The 23,620-nt window shown below is 44.4% G+C and overlaps 3 protein-coding genes across 6 annotated transcripts; all 3 read right to left on the bottom strand.

Moving 5' to 3' along the window:
• Positions 1 to 585: 585 nt before the first annotated feature.
• On the bottom strand, positions 586 to 12,453 carry gusb (glucuronidase, beta). Of its 4 annotated transcripts, none has more exons than XM_054755013.1 (12): positions 12,020 to 12,453; positions 11,116 to 11,301; positions 10,851 to 11,032; positions 10,638 to 10,780; positions 10,368 to 10,555; positions 9,599 to 9,736; positions 7,772 to 7,950; positions 7,543 to 7,689; positions 6,851 to 6,935; positions 5,383 to 5,559; positions 5,174 to 5,309; positions 586 to 4,184 (listed from the first exon to the last, which is right to left on the bottom strand). In XM_054755013.1, exons 1-12 carry the CDS (start codon positions 12,236 to 12,238, stop codon positions 4,033 to 4,035), a joined length of 1,932 nt encoding a protein of 643 aa, XP_054610988.1. In that variant the 5' UTR covers positions 12,239 to 12,453; the 3' UTR covers positions 586 to 4,032. The 4 variants fall into 4 exon arrangements, with proteins under 4 accessions (XP_054610988.1, XP_054610991.1, XP_054610992.1 ...); XM_054755015.1 differs by lacking the exon at positions 586 to 4,184 and adding an exon at positions 4,391 to 4,970; XM_054755016.1 differs by lacking the exon at positions 6,851 to 6,935 and having other exon boundaries at positions 4,037 to 4,184.
• A 352-nt stretch (positions 12,454 to 12,805) lies between these two features.
• On the bottom strand, positions 12,806 to 16,306 carry LOC129169043 (enkurin-like). Its single transcript, XM_054755018.1, has 5 exons — positions 16,114 to 16,306; positions 15,647 to 15,789; positions 15,352 to 15,566; positions 14,924 to 15,070; positions 12,806 to 13,867 (listed from the first exon to the last, which is right to left on the bottom strand). The coding sequence occupies exons 1-5, from the start codon at positions 16,188 to 16,190 to the stop codon at positions 13,697 to 13,699; spliced, it is 753 nt and encodes a 250-aa protein (XP_054610993.1). The 5' UTR covers positions 16,191 to 16,306; the 3' UTR covers positions 12,806 to 13,696.
• A 2,232-nt stretch (positions 16,307 to 18,538) lies between these two features.
• LOC129169250 (enkurin-like) lies at positions 18,539 to 22,521 on the bottom strand. The gene is made up of 5 exons (XM_054755485.1): positions 22,126 to 22,521; positions 20,745 to 20,854; positions 20,453 to 20,673; positions 20,228 to 20,371; positions 18,539 to 19,135 (listed from the first exon to the last, which is right to left on the bottom strand). Exons 1-5 carry the CDS (start codon positions 22,200 to 22,202, stop codon positions 18,974 to 18,976), a joined length of 714 nt encoding a protein of 237 aa, XP_054611460.1. The 5' UTR covers positions 22,203 to 22,521; the 3' UTR covers positions 18,539 to 18,973.
• Between the last annotated feature and the right edge of the window lie 1,099 nt (positions 22,522 to 23,620).

Below are 23,620 nucleotides of genomic sequence, written 5' to 3' on the forward strand. Positions count from 1 at the left end.
GAGAGTCGAAGTGTCGTCAAGGCGGGGGCGTGGAGCTTCAAATTCCCAACTTGCTTCCACTTTGGAGGGCAGATTTCTCCCAAAAGACATCGGTGACCTTCCAAGACTTAGCAAGCATTCGGCCTCAGGTTCCTCTGGCGTCGTGTTTTTGGAATCGTTTCGTCTCAAGTGAAGACGTGCGAGTCCAAGTCAGGTCAAGACGAGACACGTCGAGTCAATTCCAAAGTCATAGGCTTGAAATCGGAGAGCTTGGACGTCATAAGCGCTGTGACGTGTTCACCAACGCTTCTCATCACACAAATGTAAGCCACACCCGCCTTTCTTTGTTCTTCAACCTGATTGGACGGTCACATCACTTCGATACGAGCCAGTCTTAGCGACACAAACAACAAACAGCTGAGGTTTAGAGAATAAAGATGGAGCCTACCGTAGCTCCTCAGAAAGGAAGGAAGGAAACGTTCCTCTTGCTTCAGCTTCAAGCTTTTATTTACAACGTGGCAGCAAAACAGCATTTAGCATTTAGATTAGCATGATTACCCCACCCCCTCCACATGCCCAAGGCCAGCGGCCACATAAGTCCCCCCCCCCACCTGGAACCTGGAACCTGGAAGGGAAACAAAGCAGTTTTTGCTGGTAAATGAGCCACTTTATCCTCATCTCAGATGTTCCTTGTTTATTTCATTTTGGCCAAAATACTTGAATACTTTCAACGGGACGCGTTTTACTCAACACACCCCGCGTGAAATCTCACGTGTTTTCCAGTCAGGTCCCGAGTCACTGATGTCACAAGTCCAAGTGGGATCGCAAGTTGAGTCAAAGACGGTATTTGTTCTAGAAGTGTTTTTATCCATAAAAGAAAAAAAAAGAGTTTGCTGGATTGTTCAGGCTTGAAATGAAGGTCACGTGATGTTGGATAAACATCAGTCAGCCGGTCCCTGGGGCGTCCACATAAGGGGAGTGGAGAGGGCCGGGCCCCCCCCAGGGTAACTGGCGTGTGAGTCGCGTCACCGCCAATGCCGACTTAAGTGCCTTCAGTTTCACGGCAAAGACGGGAAACCCGAACGCTGGCAGTTTGGAAAAAGAAAAAGACCAAACGGGAATCCCTGTCAGTCTGTCAATGGCCACTTACCCCCTCCCTGAATGTTCATCTTACGTTGTCATGTTTCATCATGAATTAGCCGTATGGACTGTTAGCATTCTGGCTTATTTTTAGCAACAAAAACATGGAGGGGAGGGGTGGGACGCACGTTTGCATTTCAGTTTTGTTGTGGATGAAAATCTACTGGCTTTGCTTCTGTATCACCAAAAGCCCTATTTTCTTACTGGGGGGGGGGAGTGTTACATGGATTGCAGGAGGGTGCATCTGGGGGCGGTGGGGGGTATTTTGGGTTGAATGCAGGGAAAGTGTGGAAACCATCAACCATTAAAACATTTCCTCTCAAAGCGGCTCTCCTGGTGCTAATTATTGCAACCAAACACTCTCGGCTGGGGGGTCCACACTTGTTCCACTACGGGTCACACACGAAAAATGAAAGCACTGATGTTAGAATAGAAATACAGACTTCAACTGAAATCATCTTTGTACGTTTTAGGATGACTTTATTCCATCATAGTTTCACTTTATTGAGAAAAAAAGAGAATAAATTCCTGATATGAGGAAAAAAATCATCTCCTTTTGGGAGCATCGCGTTCAAATATTCAAGAAAAAATGCATCTAAAGCTGAAATATGAAAAACTATGACGGCTTAACCACGAGTGGCAAAGGGACAAAGAAACCTGAGATTTCGAGAACAAAGTTGTACATTTGTGAGAAAAAAGCTGGGAAATGTACGACCTTCTCACAAATTTGTGACTCTTTTCTTGTGACTTTATGCTCGAAAAAAAACATCTTGAGATTTCAAGAATAAAGTCGTACATTTTTTAGAAAAAAAAGTGGGAAATTCCTGACTCTCAAACATACGACTTCATTGTCCAAATCCCAACATGTTTTTTCGAGAATAAAGTCACAAGAAAAGAAATCATAAATTCAGTCGTAAATTTGTGAGAAAGTCATCACTTTCCCACTTTTTTTTCTCACAAATTTTCAACTTCATTCTCGAAATGTCAGATTTTTTTCCAACGTGGCCCCAACACTGATACTCGTAGTAGTTTCTCATCACATGAACACTTTTGAAAAAAACACTCTTTTTTTCCTTCCATATTTGAGCTTTATGCTCCACAGTTGCTTTAGAAGGAAGTTGTACATTTATGAGGAAAAAGGCCAGAATATGACCTTTGCCCAAGGTCAAAGGTCACACAAGTCCCCCATTTTCATAGCCGTCTCAGGCAATGCCCCAATTTACGACTTTATTCTCGGAAATGTACAACTTTTGTTCTCACAAACTTGTGACTTTATTCCCAAAATCTCAGATGTTTCCAATGTCTTAGCTTTCATTATATTACAACTTTCAAAATATGCATTTTTTTCTTGAATATTTGAATGCTGCGCTACTAAAATAACATAATTTTTTTCTCATAATGTTGCCAGTTTATTCTCATAAAATTGCCACTTTTTTTTCTTAATGTGTGGACTTTATTCTTGTAACGTAACTCATTTGCCCAGAAATTTTAAAAACATGAATTTTCCCCCAATTTCTATTTTCTCTTTTTTGTTTCTATAATATTAAGAATTTTTAATTCTTAATAAATGTCTTTTTCTTTAATATTTGAACTTTATGCTACTAAAATGATGTTATATATATATCATTTTCTACATAAAATTACTTTTTCTTGTTAAAAATTTTTTCTTCATGTTTTCACTTTATTCTTATTTTCCAAAAATGACAAATTTGTCTTTCATAATATTATGACTTTTAAAAAAGTAACTCTCTACTAAAATGAGATTTTCTCTCATAAAATTACTAATCGATTCTCATAAAATTGCCACTTTTTCCTGAAATGTAGATGTTAATGTTAACTTCCTTTTCCAATCTTTTGTTTGTTTCTCCTAAGATTAGGATTTTTAAAAACATGTCTTTTTCAAATATTTTCACTTAATACTACGAAATGATGTTATTTTTCCACATAATATGACAAAGTTATTTTATATTTTTACTTTATTCTTCTGAAATTACCTTTCCATTTTTACTCTTGTTTTTTTTGGGGGGGGGGGGATTCTACCATCTAGTGACTATAAATCCTCTATTGACATACAGCAAGTCTTGGCTGTCATTGGTTGACAGATGACAGAGTGAAAAGAGCAGCATGAGGCATGAGGCATGAGGCGGTGTGGGCGTGTATCGGAATGCTGACGTGCAGCATCGTTATCCTCGCCGTGACTTGAACATGCCGGCCTGATTTTTTTTTTCATATTTTGGCACCGCCGCCACCGCTGCCCCCACAGTAAACATATCACTGTGAAAAGATATTATATATATATATATATAACGTGTAACAGCCTTGTCGCTATCATGGAATAGTGTTTAGCAGGAATAGGGAATGTCACTAATACTGATACTATGTACACTATTAGCTGGGGGCACGTTACACCTTCGTGGACACTTGGTACTTACTGCTATCTTGCTAAGTGCTAGCGTGCTAACTGTTAGCATGTTCTTTTAGCTAACTGACTCACGTCTACACGGAAATACAGACATGGCGTGATGTAGGGATACTATAGCACTTGTGGTACTAATATTTACACGTCTTTGATGATTGGAAACATTTAAGTGTTTTTCACAGCACTTTCCAGGAATAAAAGTGAAATCTCGTACATTTGGAGGTCAGATTTGTCACTTTAATTGGTCTTGAAACGGTGCAATCGTACGTTGGACTCATGGAACTCACAAAGATGAAGCTTGATGAAGCTGAGATGGGATGGCAGCTTAGCTCCTTTTCTTTCGTGTTTGAAGCTAGCATTCATTCATGGTCATCAACCACATTCATTCATTCATTCATTGATAAGGCACTCAGAATCTTAGCGTAGATTGATCCGATCTGTGATGGCTGCGATACTTTTTAAAAAAAGACGACGTAGCGAGTTGGACCGGCGCCTCAGAGCACGCAGGGGTATTTGGTCCAAGAAGGTATCGTCCCTGTTTCGTTTGCTAGCTTCCAGTATCGGTCCTTCAGGGTGAAAGCGGCCGCTTTGGGTTGCCTGTGCCTGCTGAAAATACCCTTCTTGTTGCCCACCACACGAGTGATGCCTGCAAGCACACGACAAGCCAACAGGAGGTCATCAAACCAAAAAGAACACGCAGGTACGGAAATAAACGCTGGCACAGTAAAACACGTGCAAGGCAACACCATCTTATGCGCATCTGTAACCCGCAAGGCATGCTGGGTAGCTTCCGTGCTTCCCAGCATGCCTTGCGGGTTACAACATAGCATCAAAACAAACACTTATTGACAAAGATAACATCAACTAGTTACAAGTTTCACATTTGGAACTAAATGTGTTAAAATGTCCCTGACGTCCGCACGCTGCACTCCTCCACGCTCCTCTCACACTTCCTCCTTCCTGTCCAGTGTGACTTCTGCCACCTTGTGGTCCTTTTTATGTCTTCAGAGCGCACAAACTGTGACCTCTTTTACTGTGCACTTGCGTCATCGCCTCTTCTTGCCTCTCACGCAAAAAAACCCATAAAGGACGTCTTTCGTAATGAATGAGTGAATAACAAAAAGCGAGGTTCCCGAGGTTCTTTGCTGGCAGGAATACGAGCGTGTTAGCATGTTAGCGTGTGTTAGCATGTCTGCTATCTTTGGTTGAGCGTTGAGTGAGGGAGGTGTTGGAGATGGACGACACCTCCCCAGCAAGTTGGACTACTTCCTGTCAAGGTGGGGCTTTTCTAACAATAAAACAACCTCATTGTGGGGATTATGAGCACCCCCCCATGTTTTGCAGGGGGGGTCCAGTGTCCTGAAAAATGAGATGGTGCAACGGCCGCCTTGATAAGCTTAGAAGTTGGAGGAAAAGTCATCTTTGGGACGTCCTGGGGGTGGAAAACAGCTTTGCTTTTGAACCCCCATCAACTTTACTTTTGGAATATTAGGACTTTCTTCTCATATTACGTATAACCCCCCCCCCCCCCACCTAATTTTACAAAATGACAACTTATGTTGTGTTTGAAATCCAAAAAACCCCAAAAACACCCCTTGGTTTCCCGTCACGGCCGGGGAGGGAGGGGGGGCTTACCTTGTTTGGTCATGAAGTCAGCAAAGTTCCAGATGAGTTCGCCGATGACGAACTTCTTCCTCTTCTGGTCGAAGACGCGGTGGTAGCTCTCCAAGACCACCTTCTGGTACTCCTCGCTAAACATGACGGGGGGGTCCTGGGGCGGGAAAAGACAACAGGGCGGGGCGTCAGCGTGCCTGGCGGATGGCGTCACTGAAATGCGTCCTCACGCTGTGAAGGCCCGCCTCCGCGTCCGCTCCGTATTCGCTCTGGATGATGGGCTTCCCGTACGCGCCGTACCAGTTCTCGAACTGCGTGTTGAGCTGGATGGGGATGACCTCCACGTGGCCCGGGTCGTGGTACCAGGAGAAGTAGCTGTTGACGCAGATGACGTCCACGTAGCGAGCCTTGGCGCGCGGGGGAAGAGCACACACGCACTTACTGAAGCTGCGTTGCCAGATAGCACAGGAAACATGCTACCTTTTCTTCATTCAAGGAACGTCAGCCACCTCATGAAGACAACATCTCACTCCAAACACCGAACATCACAGCTAAGGAACGGGAAGCCTTCAAGGCCGCGTCTCAAAGTACTTCGTTCATTAGATCTGCTTGTGGGACAGCGGCTCAGCAGTGGCGAGTACTCAAAGTAGCCAAAGTACTCAAAGTAGCCAAAGTATTTAAATCGAGGAAAAGGCTTCTTGAGACGTCATCTGTACTTCTGTGAAGAAGGTGTCGGCACAGAAGTACTTCTTCTTCACAGAAGTCCAGATGACGTCTCAAGAAGCCTTTCCCTCATTGGACAACTCCTGTACGACTGAGAGCCTACACAGACGCAAAGTACTTAAAGTAGTCAAAGTACTTAAAGTAGTTAAAGTAGTCAAAGTAGTCAAAGTAGTCAAAGTACTTAAAGTACTTAAAGTAGTCAAAGTACTTAAAGTAGTCAAAGTAGTCAAAGTACTTAAAGTAGTCAAAGTACTCAAAGTACTTAAAGTAGTCAAAGTACTTAAAGTAGTCAAAGTACTCAAAGTACTTAAAGTAGTCAAAGTACTCAAAGTAGTCAAAGTAGTCAAAGTACTTAAAGTAGTCAAAGTACTTAAAGTAGTCAAAGTAGTCAAAGTACTCAAAGTACTTAAAGTAGTCAGAGTAGCCCGCCACATGCAGACATTAACCTCTCAACTGCTGGTTCATGTCTTTTTTTACTTTTTGGTCTTTTTTTTTTTTTTTTTACATTTTCTACTTCTTTTTTTTATTTAAGTATTTGAATTTTCTTTATATTTCTGCTTCCAGTTATGGATTTAAACTTTTCAGTCGTTATTTTTATGTAATTATTTTCTACACTTATTTAAGCCGTTTTATTTTCTTAAAAATGATTTTCTTACATTTTTGTTAATAAAAAATGTTTTTCATTTTTAATGAAGTCATTTTTTTATTGGTCATGTTTTCATTGATGTATTTATTTCATGTATTTTTTATTACTTTCTCCACTTTTATTGAAGTTTTATTTTATTTCTATTTTTTGCAGTGTGGGGGGGCCACATGAGAGAAAACCTGGCGAGCCGAGGGAAACGGCGCACACGAGCGTTTCGGTATTTGAGTCGTGTCACGTGGTCGGTGGTCACATGACGTCAAACACACGAGACGTGCGCCCCCGCCGCCAAAACAAAGACGATATTGAATGAAGATGACGAGACAACTCACCCCCCTGTCTCTGGCGTAGTTACTGTTGGTGACGTAAGTGACGGGTCGGGTGGGGTCCAAGGTCTTCGTGTGCGCAATTAAACTCCTGGGGGGCACAGGAAGCACACAGCAGTTAGCTGGCGCTCAGTGAGAAGAGCTTGTGAAAGTTAAACAATCTCACCCGTAAACGTCTTCTTCTTTTTTTTTTTAACGCAGGTCTCATCAGCGCACGTCCCCAGCGTACGCGGACATGAGGAACATCTGACCTGCCTTCATTCTTAGTACATTGATGCATTTGAATGCCTGCTACAGCTAAACGCTGCGTTTGGACAAACATAACAAATATAACGACTATAACGATACTGACTATCACGATGATAACGACTATGGCTGAAGACAGCCGAACGTAAGAGCTAGCTTCCTTGCTTCCTGTGCGTTCTTCCATAGCATCTGCAGCACGGTGCTCCCAACAAATGGAACTCTTATGAGCTATTTTTGTTGTCGTGTTATATTTGCACCTTTGGTTGGACCAGGCGTTAAAATGAGCAAGAAAGGGAAGGAAGGAGGCTGCGCTAATGACTTTTCCATGGCGGCACGTGACGTTTGCTGAAGTGTGCTGGTGGTTGGACTGAGTAGAGTAAAGGTTGTATTCAAGCACCACACAGCAGTCACTTGTTCATTCTTGAAAGCCGTAACAGACAAACACGACTCACTTGAAGTAAAGGTCAGCAGGAGGCATCTCCGATGCCGGCTCGTTGGCCACCGACCACATGACCACAGAAGGATGGTTCTTGTCCCGACGCACGAGCTCATCCATGACATGCAGGTGATGGGCCAGGGAGGCGTTGCCGAAACTCCGACTGCACCGAAGACGGACGCCACACTTAGTGCTTCGTCACGGATGTTCTGGTCCCGTTCGGGTCACCGACAGCGTGCACTCACATGTCATTGATGCCCACCCCCGGGCACTCGTCTATGACCACGATGCCATGGCGGTCACACATCTGCAGGATCTCCTCTGCGTACGGGTAGTGGCTGGTGCGGAAGGAGTTGGCCCCCAACCACTTCATTAAGTTGAAGTCCTTGACAATCAGGGGCCAGTCGAAGCCTTTACCCCGAATCTGTGGCATCACACAAACAACAAATGCATACAACCTCATTTCTACCGCGTATGCTAGCAGCCCCGCCTCCACCCACCAGGACGAAGAGACCGCACGGCTGACAAAAGGCTCACTCCGTTCAGCCGGTGTTCTCTGGAACAAATGCATCAAGATGCTGAAACAATGCACAGATTGAAGTCTCTTCTTGCCTGTTGCACACGGCGATCTATTGAGGCGGGCAAAATGATCCATAATGATCCACAGGGCCCATCTTGTGCCACCGCTACTAAATACTCATGACCACTATTTCACTTCCACAGTTTCCAAGTTCACAGGTCATCAAAGTAGTTGTTCTCGTTCACAACTTATTCTCAAATCAATGCAATGCAGCAATAAGGATAATTCCACGTCATTCCTCAGTCGTTGCGTACGTCAGCCGAGGGGTATGTCGGCACCACTGAACTCTATACTACTGGAAGGGGCGTCCCTGCTGACCGCATGAAGCCATTGGTCGGCCATCTTGCTTCACCCAAAAAAGCACACGCATACACATACATGTATCTTCATTCACTACATTTATTATGGTTCGGTATAAAAATTAACACGAATTAACAAAAATTCCATTGAAACAGAGTAAATTTACTAGACCCAAATCTCAAAATGTCCCTCCAGTTGAAGTTTTTTCCTACCTCTATGGTGTGAAATTACAATGTATAACAAGTCAATTTCAGTGTTCACAAGGTATTTGTTACGATAAGGATCTACGTAGTATCAAAGTTAAATGCTAGCATACCTTTAGAAGATGATCGGGAAAGTCAAATATTGGAACTGCATTTTGTCCTAATCTAACAGTCTGGCCGGTCCTGTCCAAGTTCTCCTCGGTGAAATGACTTGAACAGAGTTGCCATCTGGCTGCAGGAATCCACCTGTCTCTCCGCATATTTACTACCCATTGCTTTAGAAGTTGAACATTGCAGTGTGGAAATCTAAAGGAGAATAAGAGCTCATTTACAACTACTTAGATGAAAAGATGCTTACAGATTTAAAGTATCTATTTTTATTATTTATAAGCATTTACCTACCTGTGAAATGTAAGTCCCTTCTCGCGATTTTCACGAGTATCACGATTTGTACAATTAATAGCAGCACAAGACGGCATCTCCAACTCCTCTTAGTTCTGAGGCTTTCTTGTTTTGGGTGAAACAACATGGCGACTTCTATACTTCCAGGGGCTTCAAGCCTCCAATGCGCAGCGAGCGATCGGGGCCATTCCAGTTATAGGGTTCAGTGGTCGGCACCTGGCGTTCATTAGACACGCACTTCCTGTATTAGCCCGCTTAGCGTTTGCTATCAAACATAACCGATATGCCAGAAATGAAAATGATGGTTAAAAAGACAACGCAGCGGACGTCGAGGCAACGTGTTCAAAAGCTTTCAGCAACGGGCGCATTTTCCAATTGCTGGTGAAAAAAAGAGTTTACCAAAGGAAGTGTAAAAAACAGGCATTTCTATAGTGGAGTTCATAACGTGCAGCAAAGCCATCAAACAACTGACTTTTTCTCCCCGCTGCAAGTCAACATAACTTTAGTTACGTAAGAGCGGATGAGGAGGGGGGGCCCCAATGTCAGCCAACTACAAAGTGGCATTTATGTGACGCGGCGGCACTCACGTCAGCGTCCTCGTGCTTGTTGACCCCGTGGAAGTAGAAGGGCTTGCTGTTGATGAGGAAGCGGGTGCCGGTGACCGTGACGGTGCGGATGCCGACTGGTAACGTGTACACATCCTCGTGCGCTGCCATCAAGCGAACCTGCACGTGAAGAAAGGACAGGAGCCCCCGGGTGTTTTAGCTGCATCACATTTCAGGAATACTGCAATACTACAGAAATAACATGTAGAACTTCAAGAGTAGTCAGTGTGCAGCTTGGAATGCCATATCAATGTTCTGTAATACAGCATATACAATAATATAGAATACTATAAATGTACTCTTTATTGGCTAAATAGCTGGCACCACACATACTCTCCTTGGTGTCCTTGTGCCTTAATCCTCTTGGACATGGAGTCCACCGGAGCTCCACAGCTCCAGGCCGCCATCAGAGTGCATAGTGGATGTTACTCCACCTCCCGTGTGTTTGGGCTCCTTGCCATGTTAGAAGACCACCGTGTGGTTTCTTCTGGTAGGGGCTGATACTCTGCTTCACAATGTCACACAACATGTTGGCATTCATGTTCCCGCTCATTGAACCGCAGCTCCCCGGTGCCAGCAGCACTCATGCAACCCACGACCTCGAGGCTGCCACACTATTGCCTCGGCACTGGCTTGTGTTGCCAGCTGTTTAGACAATAAAGGTCGTGTGTTGTTGTACAGCCAATCTATCCTTGACAAAACACAGTCATTAAAACGGCTGGAGTGAGGGAGCTTGGGGGGGCGTGCTCACCTCCAAAGAGTAGAGGTAAGCGGGGTTCTCGTGCATCAAGTATGGCCACCAGAGTTTGACATCAGTGACTTTGAGCACTCCGGACGGCTCAGTAGAGGACGCCACCGTGTGGGCATCTTTATCTGTCAGCGTGACCTGCAGGGGGGCCCCAGCAGCATTTTGGACGGACACCTTGTATTTGACTAAACCTGAAACACAGACCACTAAAACGTTGGCCAACAGCATCAGGTCGAGTGGAGATTCCAAACAATGTCATGTGTACTTTTGGACCTGTGCTGTCCAGGAAGTCCGTCACCACTGTGATGTCGTCCACGTGAGCCTTGGGGGTGGTGTACAGCAGGACAGCACGGTGGATCCCAGCATAGTTAAAGAAATCAAAGTTGATGTTTTGCACAAAAAACCCTTCAGGATACCTGTTGAGAAATAAGTAATAAAGTCACGATGGCAACAGGCGGTTGACGTGGGAGGAAAGGTGAAGCTTACTTGGTGGTGTCATTCAAGTACTGGATGGTTCCTGGAGGAAGAGTCTCCAGGGTGAGAGTGTTGTTGACTGCGATGGTGATCCTGCAGGGCGTCGTCGGGTCATCTCGGAGCACACCGCCGATCTCTGCCTCAAAGGGAAGGTGGCCGCCTTCGTGCTCGGTCACTTTGACCCCATTCACCCACTGCAGATGGCAACCGAGACTCAGTTGGGTTGGGACATCTCAGCACTTGCACATTTGATTTGTATTGTGTCCGTCACACGTACCGCCACTGAATAATAATGTGCACTTCCCACTCGGAGAACAACCCTCGTTCCCTCGTCTGCAATCCAGCGGGCAGGCACCACCACCTCTTTCTCGTACCACACCCAGCCAATGAAATCTCTCAGTGTGGCGTCCTGAGTAATGTCGTTGAAGCTGGCAGGAACGGGCATGTCGAGCACCGGACCCGTCTGCAACATCAGAGGCATGAGGCTTTGACAGTGTTACAGCATATTTGGCTCTGAATTAACCAAAGGAGGAAAAAAAGTACATGGTTTTATATGCAACCACGCCGAAAGAATATCAGCAAACGTCGCTGTGCCCACACATGCACACGCACAAGCGCTCAGCTTCAGATCCGGACAACACAGAGCTCTGAACATCCGGTCGCTACATTATCATTGCTGATTTTATATCAGGCCGATACTGTAGCGACCCGGTGTCAGATCCTCTTGTGCGGCTGTGAACGCGTCAGCTGGACAGTCGCGGTACGTTCACGGATACTCTTTTAGCGAGTTTGCATCAGCAAGGTACGTGAACGAGTTAACGGAGACCGATACCGGCGAGTCCCGGTTCAATAAAACAACTGGCGAGTTCTGAAGGACTCTATCAGTACTAGACCATCTGTGGTGCATTACCACCCCCCTTTCAGTGCCGTACTGGCTGCATTCACACTCACTAGTGCCATATGGAAACGTACGCTTCCTTTCCCGGTTTGTTTCGCTCATTGCAAGTTCCGTCTTGACTAATACCTGCCAAAATAAAGTGCAACTTCCTTTCAAGCAGCTAAAGAGCCTCTGAACGTTTCTACAAAATGTGCAATATTCATTACAATGCAATTGTGTGATGCGGCTGGCCAAAAAGCGTGACACCGCCCAACAAGTAAACTAATTATGCATTGCTGCTTACCTCAGCAAGGCGATGTTTGTACCAAGCCCTCTCAAATCCTTGGTTCCTGTTCGGGGACTTGTCGGCCCTGAAGCTCCACAGCCCGCTCAGATCCTTCACCTCCCTGGAGGAAGACTCGCGGGGATATAGCATTCCTGAACTCGGAATGCACAAAGCGTCCCGCACAACCACACAAAAACACATTAACCTGAACACGGCCAGTCTCGCCCGTCTCAACATGTTGGAGCTGTTTAATCCGCTAACCGGATGTAACGTTTCTCTTAGTGTTGTCTTAGTAAAATAGCCCCGTCAGTTTCCTGCTGTTGATGTCTTTAGTTGTACTTATAGTTAACGCAAACATTTTATCTCGAACGTCGCTGTAAGTATGATAAATTATACCTGCTTAATTTTTATGTCATAGATTTACACTATTTGTGGAAAGCCAACCCGGAAGTAGAACCGGAAGTCTCCGTAGCTGTTTCAATTCGCCCACTTTCGGCACAGTGCAGTGAGCCGTCAGTACCCGGATGTTTCACTCAGCACTCGGGGCGGGCGGATCTATACAAATATCGATGCCATCGATGCAAAGGGCAGCGTAAGTGTACTACTGCAGTGTATGTATACTATTTATTTTCATAAATACGTGTTTTGTTGTGTTGCTCACATTGTTAGCATTCAGACAATATAATTTTTTTTTCAAAAAAGTTATTTTGCACTATTGTTGCTCAATTACATGTCATTAAAGGGGATTATAAGGGATAATTGTATTTTTTGTTGATGTCATTGTCTTATCGTATTTATGTTGTTACCTTATTCACAAATACATTTGTTAATAAAAAATATTTTTGTTTGCCGAAAATCTTTGGTGTTTTATTTTGATTATAATCATGATTGATAATCTTGAAACATTTTGAACAAAAAGTATCAGTATCGGCATCCATGATACTGACTTTGTAAGTACTTAGTATGCAGGAGACTCACTCAATGCAAAAAAAACAGAAAAAAAATCACTTAATGCCAGATTGTAGTGATGGATGGATGGATGAATATTGTCCATCACTGTTATTGGATGGTCCTGCATGTGTTTCATGCAGGCTTGCAATAAAAGTGAGCAAAAATCTTGTTTATTGCTTCTTTGCTATGAAAACATAAGCCAATTTTGCTGCATATTGACAAGTTCTAATCATGATAGCTAACATGCAGCACATGAAAGCTCATCTCTTATTGACAAGTTACAATCATGATGGCTAACGTGACCAAACATACAAACATAATCATATGCAATGACAATCATCAAAAATACAAGTCAAGGTGACACCTTTCGACAACACGTACTGCAGCTTATTGGTGCGTTTCAGCTTTTCGTACTGAATTGTATAACAACCTCATGACACCCTCCTAAAAAAAGAGGAATAGTGAAAGTAGTGTGCAAAGCCCGCTGCTACCAGAATGTAAAAAACACATCTTTAACGGGAACCGACAACGCTGGAGCTGCCCGGGACATGACAGCCCTCCGTATATCTGCTGGGGGAATGGAAAACATGAAGCAACGTGACAAACTCATCCTGTGACGAAGACACGGGACAGAATGGACCTCTGACACGACAGCAAACGGCATCTTCCAGTCGTCCCCACGCCGTGACGTTGGAGCGGAGTAGATGACACGGATGGCAGACACATTCTCGGGACGTCCACGCGCTACTTGTTTTTGCAGATGGACTCCAACCTGTCCAGGAGTTTAATGTCGTCCTCCAGCTGCTTCATTTCCACCTCCAAACGCGTTTTGCGAATCTGCATGGATGGGGTGTCGATGATAAACGGGAGGCGCTGGTACTCGGTGTTCAGCTCGTTGTATTTGCTCTTCAGGTCCTGGACGGAGAGCCAGTGAAATCATGTGATTTGACATGTGACCCCTCCCCTTCTGTCCTCAGTTGCCGTTGTTCCCTCGCGGCACAACCCATGTCCCTGAAGAATCCCTAAATGTGCCTTAGATGCGTAAAAATGTGCGGGTGCTCACCACTAACCAATGATTATCTACGCTGACGCCCCGTAACAACAGGAGAATCAGAGTCACGCTGCAGAACAAACTATGGTGCGTTCAAGCACCGTCCAACAAGGTGCGGAATCTCAGCGCTTGACATAAAACCATCAGTGAAGCATGACGACATAAACGTAACAGATTGTGGAGCACTCTAACGGTGCGACATGTATGCTGTACATTTGACCGCATTTTCAAATTGTAAACAACTTGTGGCAAATGTCGTGTTTTTAGTCAAAAAAATGCCTTTTTTCAGAAAAAAATTAGGCAGGCGTCCTGTGGCATTCATTTTATCACACGCCTTTATTTTGACTTTGTGGATTCTAGAGCTTTCTGTGATGAAAGGCGGTGGTTAGCAAATGTAACTGCTGAGGAGCGATCGCATTCATGCAATGATGCATCTTTATTTTGACTTTGTGGATGATTTTGGAGTCGTTCCAATGCCTTCTACTTTGAAAGGCGGTGGTTAGCCCACGTAGCTGTAGAGGAGCGATCGCACTAATGAAATAACACGCCTATATTTTGACTTTGTGGATTATTTTGGAGTGGTTTTGAGGCTTTCTATTGTGGAAGGTGGTGGTTAGAAAATGTAACTCTGGAGGAGTGATTGCATGAAATAAATAGCACATCTTTATTTTGACTTGGTGGATTATTTTGGAGTGGTTTTCATGCTTTCTATTATGAACGGTGGCGGCTGGCAAATGAAACTGCCGAGGAGCGATCGCGTTCATTGAATGACACGTTACTATTTTGATTTCGTGGAGTCGTTCCAATGTTTTCTATCATGAAACCAAATGCAGCCGCCGAGGAGCAATCGCATTGATTCAGTGTCTTAGCAGATTTTGGAGTCGCTTGTTTTGTCCTTTTGCAGCCTTGAGTTGGAATACCTGAATGATGGCTTGACACTCCTTGTCCGAAAGGTACTTCATGGTTTGGTGCTCTTCCTGCTTCTTCAGATTCATGTTGTACTCCTCCAGAGCCTTTTGATGCTTTGCTTTACGCCGCATCAAATAGTTGGGCACCTCCCCGTAATCCTGCAGCAGCAAATATTCAAAAGTGGACGACTTCATCAATAAAAGGAATCAGAAACTACTCGTCTTTCTTTATCGCTTGCATTCAGAGTTGTTTAAGATCAAAAATGTCTGAACCTCTTGCTTATTGCAGCTTATTGCAGCTTATTGCAGCTTATTGCAGCTTATTGCAGCTTATTGCAGCTTATTGCAGCTTATTGCAGTTTATTGCAGCTTTCTGCAGCTTTCCCCCCTGAACAAAACTCACATCAATCAACGTTTTCTTGAGTATGTCAGGAAAATACCTTTTTCCTGATGTAAACGGGGACAAGTCCTGAGTTTCTATTATGGACCTCCTTGTGTCCCTTGCTTGAGTCAACAACACAGGGAGGTTGTTTGGGCAGCTTTGGTGTGGTTGTCTTCCTCTTTGCAGGGACGCTAACGGGCGGCAGAAACGGCCCGGAAGGGACGGCCGGTTTCTTGGTTGCGCAGGTGCAGTGGCTCCTGACGTGCTGCTTGACTGCAAAACACGGTTAAGGTGAGCGGTGGACGCCGGTGTCCTGGAGATACGCAACACTTCACGGCCATAAGACCACTCACTCTCAGGTAGTTTGGGTTCTTTTGAGTGCTTTTTCAGGAAATTGGCTGGGACTGGCATCTCCACCCTGCTGGGCCCCATGGTTTTCATGTTGCTTGTGGACCTGGCCTCTTCCAGAATGATTGGCCTGAACTTTGACACGTACCTTTGGAAATAACGCACATTGCAAAACGTGAACGCTGAATTCCGAATGTGCGGGGGTCCAGTGTACACTAAGATAATAGACTTGCTCTTAAAATCACTCAAACCCCCATTTTGAAAAACGTCTGTCAATTAAAGCAAATAAATATTGAGTGTTTGCAGTAACAAACGTGTCTTTAAATATTTGTTGGTGTTTTTGGTTGATGTGAAACCACTGCTTAGAGTTTAGGGGGGGGAATGACCCTAATTGGCAGTGGGGGTGCAACTGTACTATTTGAAAGTGATACTAAATGGATTGGTATCAGCATGGTATCAGCATCACTGTTACCTTTGCGGCTTCTCGATGATGACGTGCGTTTCAATGAAATTATGAATGGACTCTTGTGGGTACAATTCTCCCGCCATCTCCGTTGGCTAATTGATCATTGATCGGCCAATCGGGTGTCTCAGGGTCGCCAGCTGGGTTCCGATCCAAATGTGCTGGGGTAATGCATGATTCAATGCAAATGCAAAGCCGTGTGTTAAACCCACGGGCACGTGTTGCCACCGACGACGTAAATCCCGCTCGACTGTGTATTAAGGTGATACTCGCTCGGCGCGTGTACGTCACCGCCCAGTCAACGCGCCGGACGTCGATACCATCTCTCTGTATAAAAGTTACCGCACATTCTCTTGCCACCTCCGCGTCACGACATTATTTCAGGTGTCCGTGTGCGCTTAGGGCTCGGCGATACTGCACATTTTGGTATCGATCTAATACCAAGTAAATACACTGCCACTATTGCCGATACCGATACTTTTTGTTGCTCACGGCTGTAAAACACAAGATTTCTGGAAAAAAAGTAAAAACCAAAAACAAACCATATCAAGGCTTTGTCATATAAGACAATACCAACCAAATCCAAATAAGAGAATGGTCTCCTCATATTATTACCATTATTTGGTTACATACAACATTTCTTTCAGTAAGCCTCAAGTTGTCCCCCAGAGTTCACATACACTCCTGATCCAAATCTTAAGACCAGTTGAAGAACGGCTAATGTTTAAGACCGTCGCACAAAAAATAACAAAAAACTCTCCAAACCAGAACAAAAAATGTTGTCAGTAGGACTCAGTAATGAGTAGCTAAACCGTTCTTGTTCATCACTTCCAAAATGGCTTTGGGCATGCTTGATGCGAGTGTTTCCAGGAGGCTAGTGGGAACATTGCTCCAAGTGGTGAAGATGGCTTCACCAAGGGCATTAACTGTCTGGAACTGATGGCCATTTTTATAAACTTCCCTTGCCATCCATCCCAAATGTTCTCTATGGGATTGAAATGAGGGGAACATGCAGGATGGTCCAAAAGAGTGATGTTATTCTCCCTGAAGAAGTCCTTGGTCAAGCCAGCATTGTGAACTGCAGCGTTGTCCTGTTGAAGAACCCAGCTGGTACCACACAGACGAGGGCCCTCAGTCATGAGGGGCGGCTGCCGCAACATCTGCATTCGTTTGACGATCCCGCATCACCTGAAGCTCCAGTGTTCCACTGAATGAAAAAGCACCCCATATCATGGACCCCCCTCCACTGTGCCGGGTGGAAAACCTCTCAGGTGGGATCTCTTTGTCATGCCAGTAACGCTGGAAGCCGTCAAGGTTACATTTTTTCTCATCAGAGAATAAAACTTTGTTCCACCTTTCAATGTCCCATGTTTGATGCTCCTTGGAAAAGTCTAAACGGGCACTTTTGTGGCGTTTTTGTTTTTTAAAGCCTTTTCCCTCAGATGGCGTCTGAAGGTTATTGCGCTGCAGTCAGCACCAGTGAGGGCCTTCATGTGGGTGGAAGACTGCCCTGTGTCTTGATGACAGCCAATGGGATCCTCCGGCTCAGCGCAGGTGTGATGTTTTTGGGTCTACCACTTGACTTTTTTGTTCCATAATGCTCAGGATCTTTCCAAAAATGTAGAATGACTGATTTACTGCTCCCAACCTCAGCAGCCATGGCACACTGCGAGAGGCCTTGCTTATGCAGCTCCACAATCCCACCACGTTGGAAAAGAGAAAGCTTCTTAGCTTCACCATCAGGAGGGCCTGACAGTGGGAATGATGACACCACATCAACATTTGGAGCACATTTGGGCTTTTATAGCCTGTGGTCTTAAACTTTTGATCAGGCAACAAACCAACCTATTTTGGTTTGTTATTATTTTTGTTATTTTTAAGTTCCAAATGGTTTTTGTCTCACCCCCCCTTCTTGTTTTTGCATATTGTAGCTCCGCTTAAAACCTCACTAAGATCCAAATGTGCAAAATGCTAATTCTAGCCATTCATCAACTGGTCTTAAGATTCGGATCAGGAGTGTAAATATGTCAGTGATGACAATCGTGATGATCAGATTGCATTGATATCAATACATAATTAATGTAATGGTGTTTCATTGGGGGGGGGTGGGCATTTGCCCCCGTAATTACAGCCTACAGCGGCTTCCTGCTTTGTGTTTGAAGCTAAAGAGAAGGCCAAAGCGCAGGATGGCGGACGACGCAAAAGGTAACGATTGTTTCCAAAGTTCCTGTGCTTGGTCAGCATCATCCATGCAGCAGAAATCGTGTGTATTCTGCAAAAAGCACATCAGTAACGACGTCCTCTGCAAATCATTTTACAGGATACGGTCACACTTCATATCAGAGACCACGGGATAAAACTGTGACATTTCTGATATTTCATCAATCAAGAACAGACCAAATGTTATCCAAGATTCACTTTATCATCACCATACCTCAATGACGTAACAATTACAACCATGGAATGTCCATTTTACCTGCCAATAACAATTTGAAAACACACACGGACTAGAAGACATGGACTAGATGGACGAGAAGATCCCTATAAAGATCTCTGCAGGTCCGGAGGATGTCACACGGACTAGAAGACATGGACTAGATGGATGAGAAGATCCCTATAAAGATCTGTGCAGGTTGGGAGGACGTCAGATCAGTCAGAGTCATGTTGATAGGCTGAGTGCAAAGTCAAGGTGAGGATTGGAGCTGAGGTGACGTCATATCAAACAATGTGTTTAGTGACGTCAATCGTTCATCATACTGACAGAGGATCCCAGCGGGGAGGGCGATACGGTGTCCCGCACAGGCTGGGCCCGCCTGCCACTGACTTTGATGTGCTTGTTTTGGAGACGATGACCCCGCTGGCACATCTGCTACTTGTTGGACACCAACGTTTCAAGGAGTTTGAGGTCATTCTCCAGCTGTTGCAGGTCGCCCTCCAGTCGCGTCTTACGCATCTTCAGCGACGGGGTGTCGATGACAAACGGGAGGCGCTGGTAGGCCATGTTCAGCCTCATGCACTTCTTCTTCAGGTCCTTGGATTGTGGGGGAAAAGCTCATTATTACAGAGTACTGAATAATAGAACATAGAACAAAAGGATGGTGTTGACCCAACGGAAGATGACGCGTATGAGGAAATAATGAATCTATAATCTATACTCTACACTGGCAACAACTTTAGAACTTTGCTTGTCGTTAATCACTGCAAACTGGAGCACGTCCATACTCGACAGTAAGTGAATTTTTACATGAAAACCTGTTTGACTTTCTAAATACGTGATTAGAGCCCTGTAGACGTGAAATAACACCCCTATAGTCACCTTTACACTCCTATTCTTTGTTTACGCCACGTTGCTCGACTGTAATGCGCAGAGCTACAGGATGATGGTGTTATTTTTGTAGATAAATTGTTATTTTCATGTAAAACAAGCCTTTTTGTGTTGTTTAGATATTTGAGCTGTCACAGAAACAAAAAATGTTAGTCAACGTTCAAAATCAACATTCTGCTGCTGATTAGTAAAGAACAGAAAAAGGTAGAAACAAAAGTGTTTCCTGATGAAAGAGGGGAGTTTATGCTTGAAATGTATCTTTTCTTTACACTTTGGACACTTTTGCAGAGCTGCTGGTATTTATCAGTAGCTCTATCTATCTATCTATCTATCTATCTATCTATCTATCTATCTATCTATCTATCTATCTGTCCATCTATCTATCTATTATATCAATCTACTTACCTAACTACCTACTGTATGTATGTATGTATGTACTGTATGTATGTATGTATGTATGCATGTACCTACCTACCTACCTATCTACCTACCTACCTATCACAAAAAGCTGCTTTCCTCCCTTTTTTAGTTGGTAACTGATATTTTCCTGAAACGTACCTATGTTCTGCTGCTGATTAGTAAAGAACAGAAAAAGGTAGAAACAAAGGTGTTTTCCTGATGAAAGAGGGGAGTGTAATGTTTGTTTTGGAAGGTCGCATGCTTCCATAACCACACAACACAACACTGTGTGCTGTGGAAGATCGGTCTAAGATGGCCGCTACGGAAGGGTTTGTCTTTTGAAAAGCGTCTGGGATGGAATGAGTTGGTAAATAAGGTGCCTGCTGAGTCATCGGTTACCTCGATGATTTCACGACACTCCTCGTCTGTGAGGTTTTCTATTTCTATTTCTATCTCAGACTCCTCCAGCCTCTTTTCATGAACGCCCTCCTTCGGAAGCTTCCCCTTGCGTCGCAGCAGGTACGCGGGTACCTCTCCATAATCCTGCAGTAGTCGAAAAACATGTTTACTTCCAGATTGTGTGGCTAAAAAAGGATTACAGTGCAAATGTTGTCAAGGAAATACCTTTTTCTTAACGTACACGGGGACGAGTCCTGAGAATTTATTAGGGTACTCCTTGTGTCCCTTGTTGGTGTCAACAACACACAGGGGGGGTTTGGACACCTTTGGCGTGGCTGTAAACATCCGCTTGGCAGGGAGGCCGGCAGGCAGCAGGAAAGCCCCCGCTGAGATCATGGGTTTCTTTGTCGCGCAGGTACAGTACACATTCCTCACATGCTGTTTGACTGCAACACAAGGCGACGGTGAGCGGGACAGGAAGTGAACGACAAGAAGCGCTCGGAAACGTTTAGCTCACTCTCAGGTAGCTTGGACTCTTTGGAGAGCTTTTTCACGTAGTTGGCTGAATGCGGCGTCTCCACGACGGTCGGCCCCGTCGTTTTCATCACCAGAGCGTTGGAAACATACCTGAAAATGGGCACAATGCAGAAACACTGCCGGTCCACGGGGTGAGAGGTCACACACACCCCACTCGGCCTTAAGCCACTGCTGGTGTGGCCTCACTTCTACTTTTGAGCAAGGCACAGTTCCCAAACTGCTGAAGGGCACGATGCTGCTGCACAGTAGTGATGGGCGATACCCGATACAGTCGTCCCTCGCAATATCGCAGTTCCATCATCGCTCCCTTGCTATTTTGCGGGTTTTCAGTAATTAATAGCTTCCACCACGAAATCGGGCCGATCCGGTTGCCGTATCACGTTGGTAACTCCGGGCCACACTCCAACACGGTAGGTGCGATAATGTGCCTCAAAGCCGGTCGCCACTCCACTCCCGCCACCCACAAGAGGAAGAAAAGGCAACACCCCCATGCAGACGTGTCCGCCGTGTACCGTGGTGACGTCAGTTTCACGTTGGGATGTCGGATATTTTGTTAAAAACACGTCATATATTCTAAATCCCACCACAAATGGATCTATAAGCATGTCACATGATTAGTCCTGAAACAAAATGCAAAAAAATAAGAAATCAGGGAGGGGGCAAACACTTTTTCTTGCCACTGTAATTTATTTGTTATTAAGAACTACTATAAGAATGAAACCTTTATTCACAATTCACACATGGGTCCTTTTCAGACAAACATGACCCCAAATGACTGAAGTATCTATCAAAAGTATCGATATTTTCATTTGAGAATCAATTTTAGAGCATGAAGAGCTGGTATCGGAAGTATCCATATTTCAAAATCGATCCGCACATCATCAACTACGACACAGGAAGGAAGCTAAAGAGCTACTCGATGAGAGTTGTGCTTGTGCACGCTCAGGAAAAACACTGCCGCCTTGCGTTTTGGTAGAGAACTGCAAGTCACGAGCTCAGCCCTCAGCCCTACTCTTGTCTTACACTACAAATACATCCCAATTCTTTGGCTTATTTCAACTAATTAAACTCATGAGGGAGGAATTCCGTTACTAATTCATTTACTTCAGGGGGAAAATATCTATTTGAAAAAGCTTGCCCACGCTGTAAGTAATTAAAGATTTATTGTTGTGTGTAACTAAATTCATGCACGCGCTGCACGGATATACTTAAGATTGATAATTTGGTCAATAAACTTGAGAAAACCTCTGATCTTTATATAAAAGGTTAACAGTAAGCCTATTACCTTTTATTTATGGGCTTAAATATACGATCCAACTTCTCCAAGGGGCCCGAATAGATAGCAGGTAAGTGTGTTTTACCTTTGAGGCCTCTCGATGACGGCACTCTTTTGAATGAAATTGGGAATGGTCTCTTGAGGGTCCAACTTCGAGGACATCTCAACGAGATGACCCGACTCCGGTCAGCAGGCGATCGAGCAAGCTCCTCGGTTCCGGTCCGAGTCTTGTTGAGCACTGCATGCTTGAAAAAGCTTCAAATAACAATTGACGACGCATTGTGATATGTCTGTGTATAAAAGCGAGCTGCTCTGTATACGTTCAAATCTCCCAGTAGCCAATCACGTGACGTGGTCATGTTCCACGGTGTATTAAGGGGACAGTTCTTGTCTCGGCTAATAATTACGTCACTCCACTTGATCGCGCAACAAAGTCACGTAGTTAAGTTGTCTGTGTTGGCAAACTATTACTCATTTACCATATAAGCACACACAACATTGATGTAAATTATATTGGGAGTAATAATCAAGTTATTGTTCGGCTACAATATACTGTAGGGACAGTAGTACTGGCTTTGCTGAGCTGTGATTCACAGGATGGGCGGGAGGGGGCAGTACCGCAGTAATGCTCTGTTGGAACCAGCCCGAGAGTGAAGAAGAGTTAGAGGAAGCGTGTTATTCGTACAGTACTATTGGTAAATGTGGGCTGCCGTAAACCATAAACATGATGTATACACGTAGACACCGCATCGAGTGGGTTTAACCACTGCTGCGATACGTCAATGCCGCCGCCATATTGGATGTGTGCAAGGCTGCGTTGTAAATGAATACAAGTCAATGTTTTTACTTTCATAAAGCGCCTTTCTACAAAGAAGTCTAAGTTAATGCCTCTCGTTTATACATTCACACACGCACCAATATACTTGGGAAATAGCTGAGCACCAGAAACAATGTATTTGATCGTCTCAGATGGCTAAGATAACAACTTTATTGATCCCACACAGGAGTAATGCACGTGACGTTGGCTATAGAGCACAAAGTAGTGCCCAAAACTATACACAGTAAGTATATATATATATATATATATATATATATATATATATATATATATATATATATATATATATATATATATATATATATCCATCCATCCATCCATTTTCTATACCGCTTCATCCTCATTAGGGTCGCGGGGGCATGCTGGAGCCTATCCCAGCTGACTTCGGGTGACAGGCGGGGTACACCCTGGACTGGTCGCCAGCCAATCGCAGGGCACATATAGACAAACGACCATTCACACTCACATTCACACCTATGGGCAATTTAGAGTCGCCAATTAACCTCACCTGCATGTTTTTGGGAATGTGGGAGGAAGCCGGAGTACCCGGAGAAAACCCACACGCACACGGGGAGAACATGCAAACTCCACACAGAAATGCCCAGGGGAGAATCGAACCCAGGTCTTCCCGATCTCCAGGCTGTTCCTGTATTGGCCAATATATATATATATATATATATATACATACATATACATATACATACATATACATATACATATATGTACATATATGTATATATAT

Source organism: Dunckerocampus dactyliophorus, chromosome 16 (assembly GCF_027744805.1).
Source record: "Dunckerocampus dactyliophorus isolate RoL2022-P2 chromosome 16, RoL_Ddac_1.1, whole genome shotgun sequence".
Classification (NCBI taxonomy): domain Eukaryota; kingdom Metazoa; phylum Chordata; class Actinopteri; order Syngnathiformes; family Syngnathidae; genus Dunckerocampus; species Dunckerocampus dactyliophorus.

Bases quoted from the DNA above. Each gene is read 5' to 3' on its own strand.
- gusb (XM_054755013.1), bottom strand. From the start codon at position 12,238: ATGTTGAGACGGGCGAGACTGGCCGTGTTCAGGTTAATGTGTTTTTGT. The intron at 11,302-12,019 runs GTAAGCAGCAAT...CTGATGTTGCAG, and splicing joins ACAAACATCGCCTTGCTGAG to ACGGGTCCGGTGCTCGACAT. The intron at 10,781-10,850 runs GTAAGCTTCACC...ATTTCTCAACAG, and splicing joins TACTTGAATGACACCACCAA to GTATCCTGAAGGGTTTTTTG.
- LOC129169250 (XM_054755485.1), bottom strand. From the start codon at position 22,202: ATGTCCTCGAAGTTGGACCCTCAAGAGACCATTCCCAATTTCATTCAA. The intron at 20,855-22,125 runs GTAAAACACACT...GCCCATTTTCAG, and splicing joins GTCATCGAGAGGCCTCAAAG to GTATGTTTCCAACGCTCTGG. The intron at 20,674-20,744 runs GTGAGCTAAACG...CTTGTGTTGCAG, and splicing joins AGAGTCCAAGCTACCTGAGA to TCAAACAGCATGTGAGGAAT.
- LOC129169043 (XM_054755018.1), bottom strand. From the start codon at position 16,190: ATGGCGGGAGAATTGTACCCACAAGAGTCCATTCATAATTTCATTGAA. The intron at 15,790-16,113 runs GTAACAGTGATG...TTATTTCCAAAG, and splicing joins ATCATCGAGAAGCCGCAAAG to GTACGTGTCAAAGTTCAGGC. The intron at 15,567-15,646 runs GTGAGTGGTCTT...CGTGTTTTGCAG, and splicing joins AGAACCCAAACTACCTGAGA to TCAAGCAGCACGTCAGGAGC.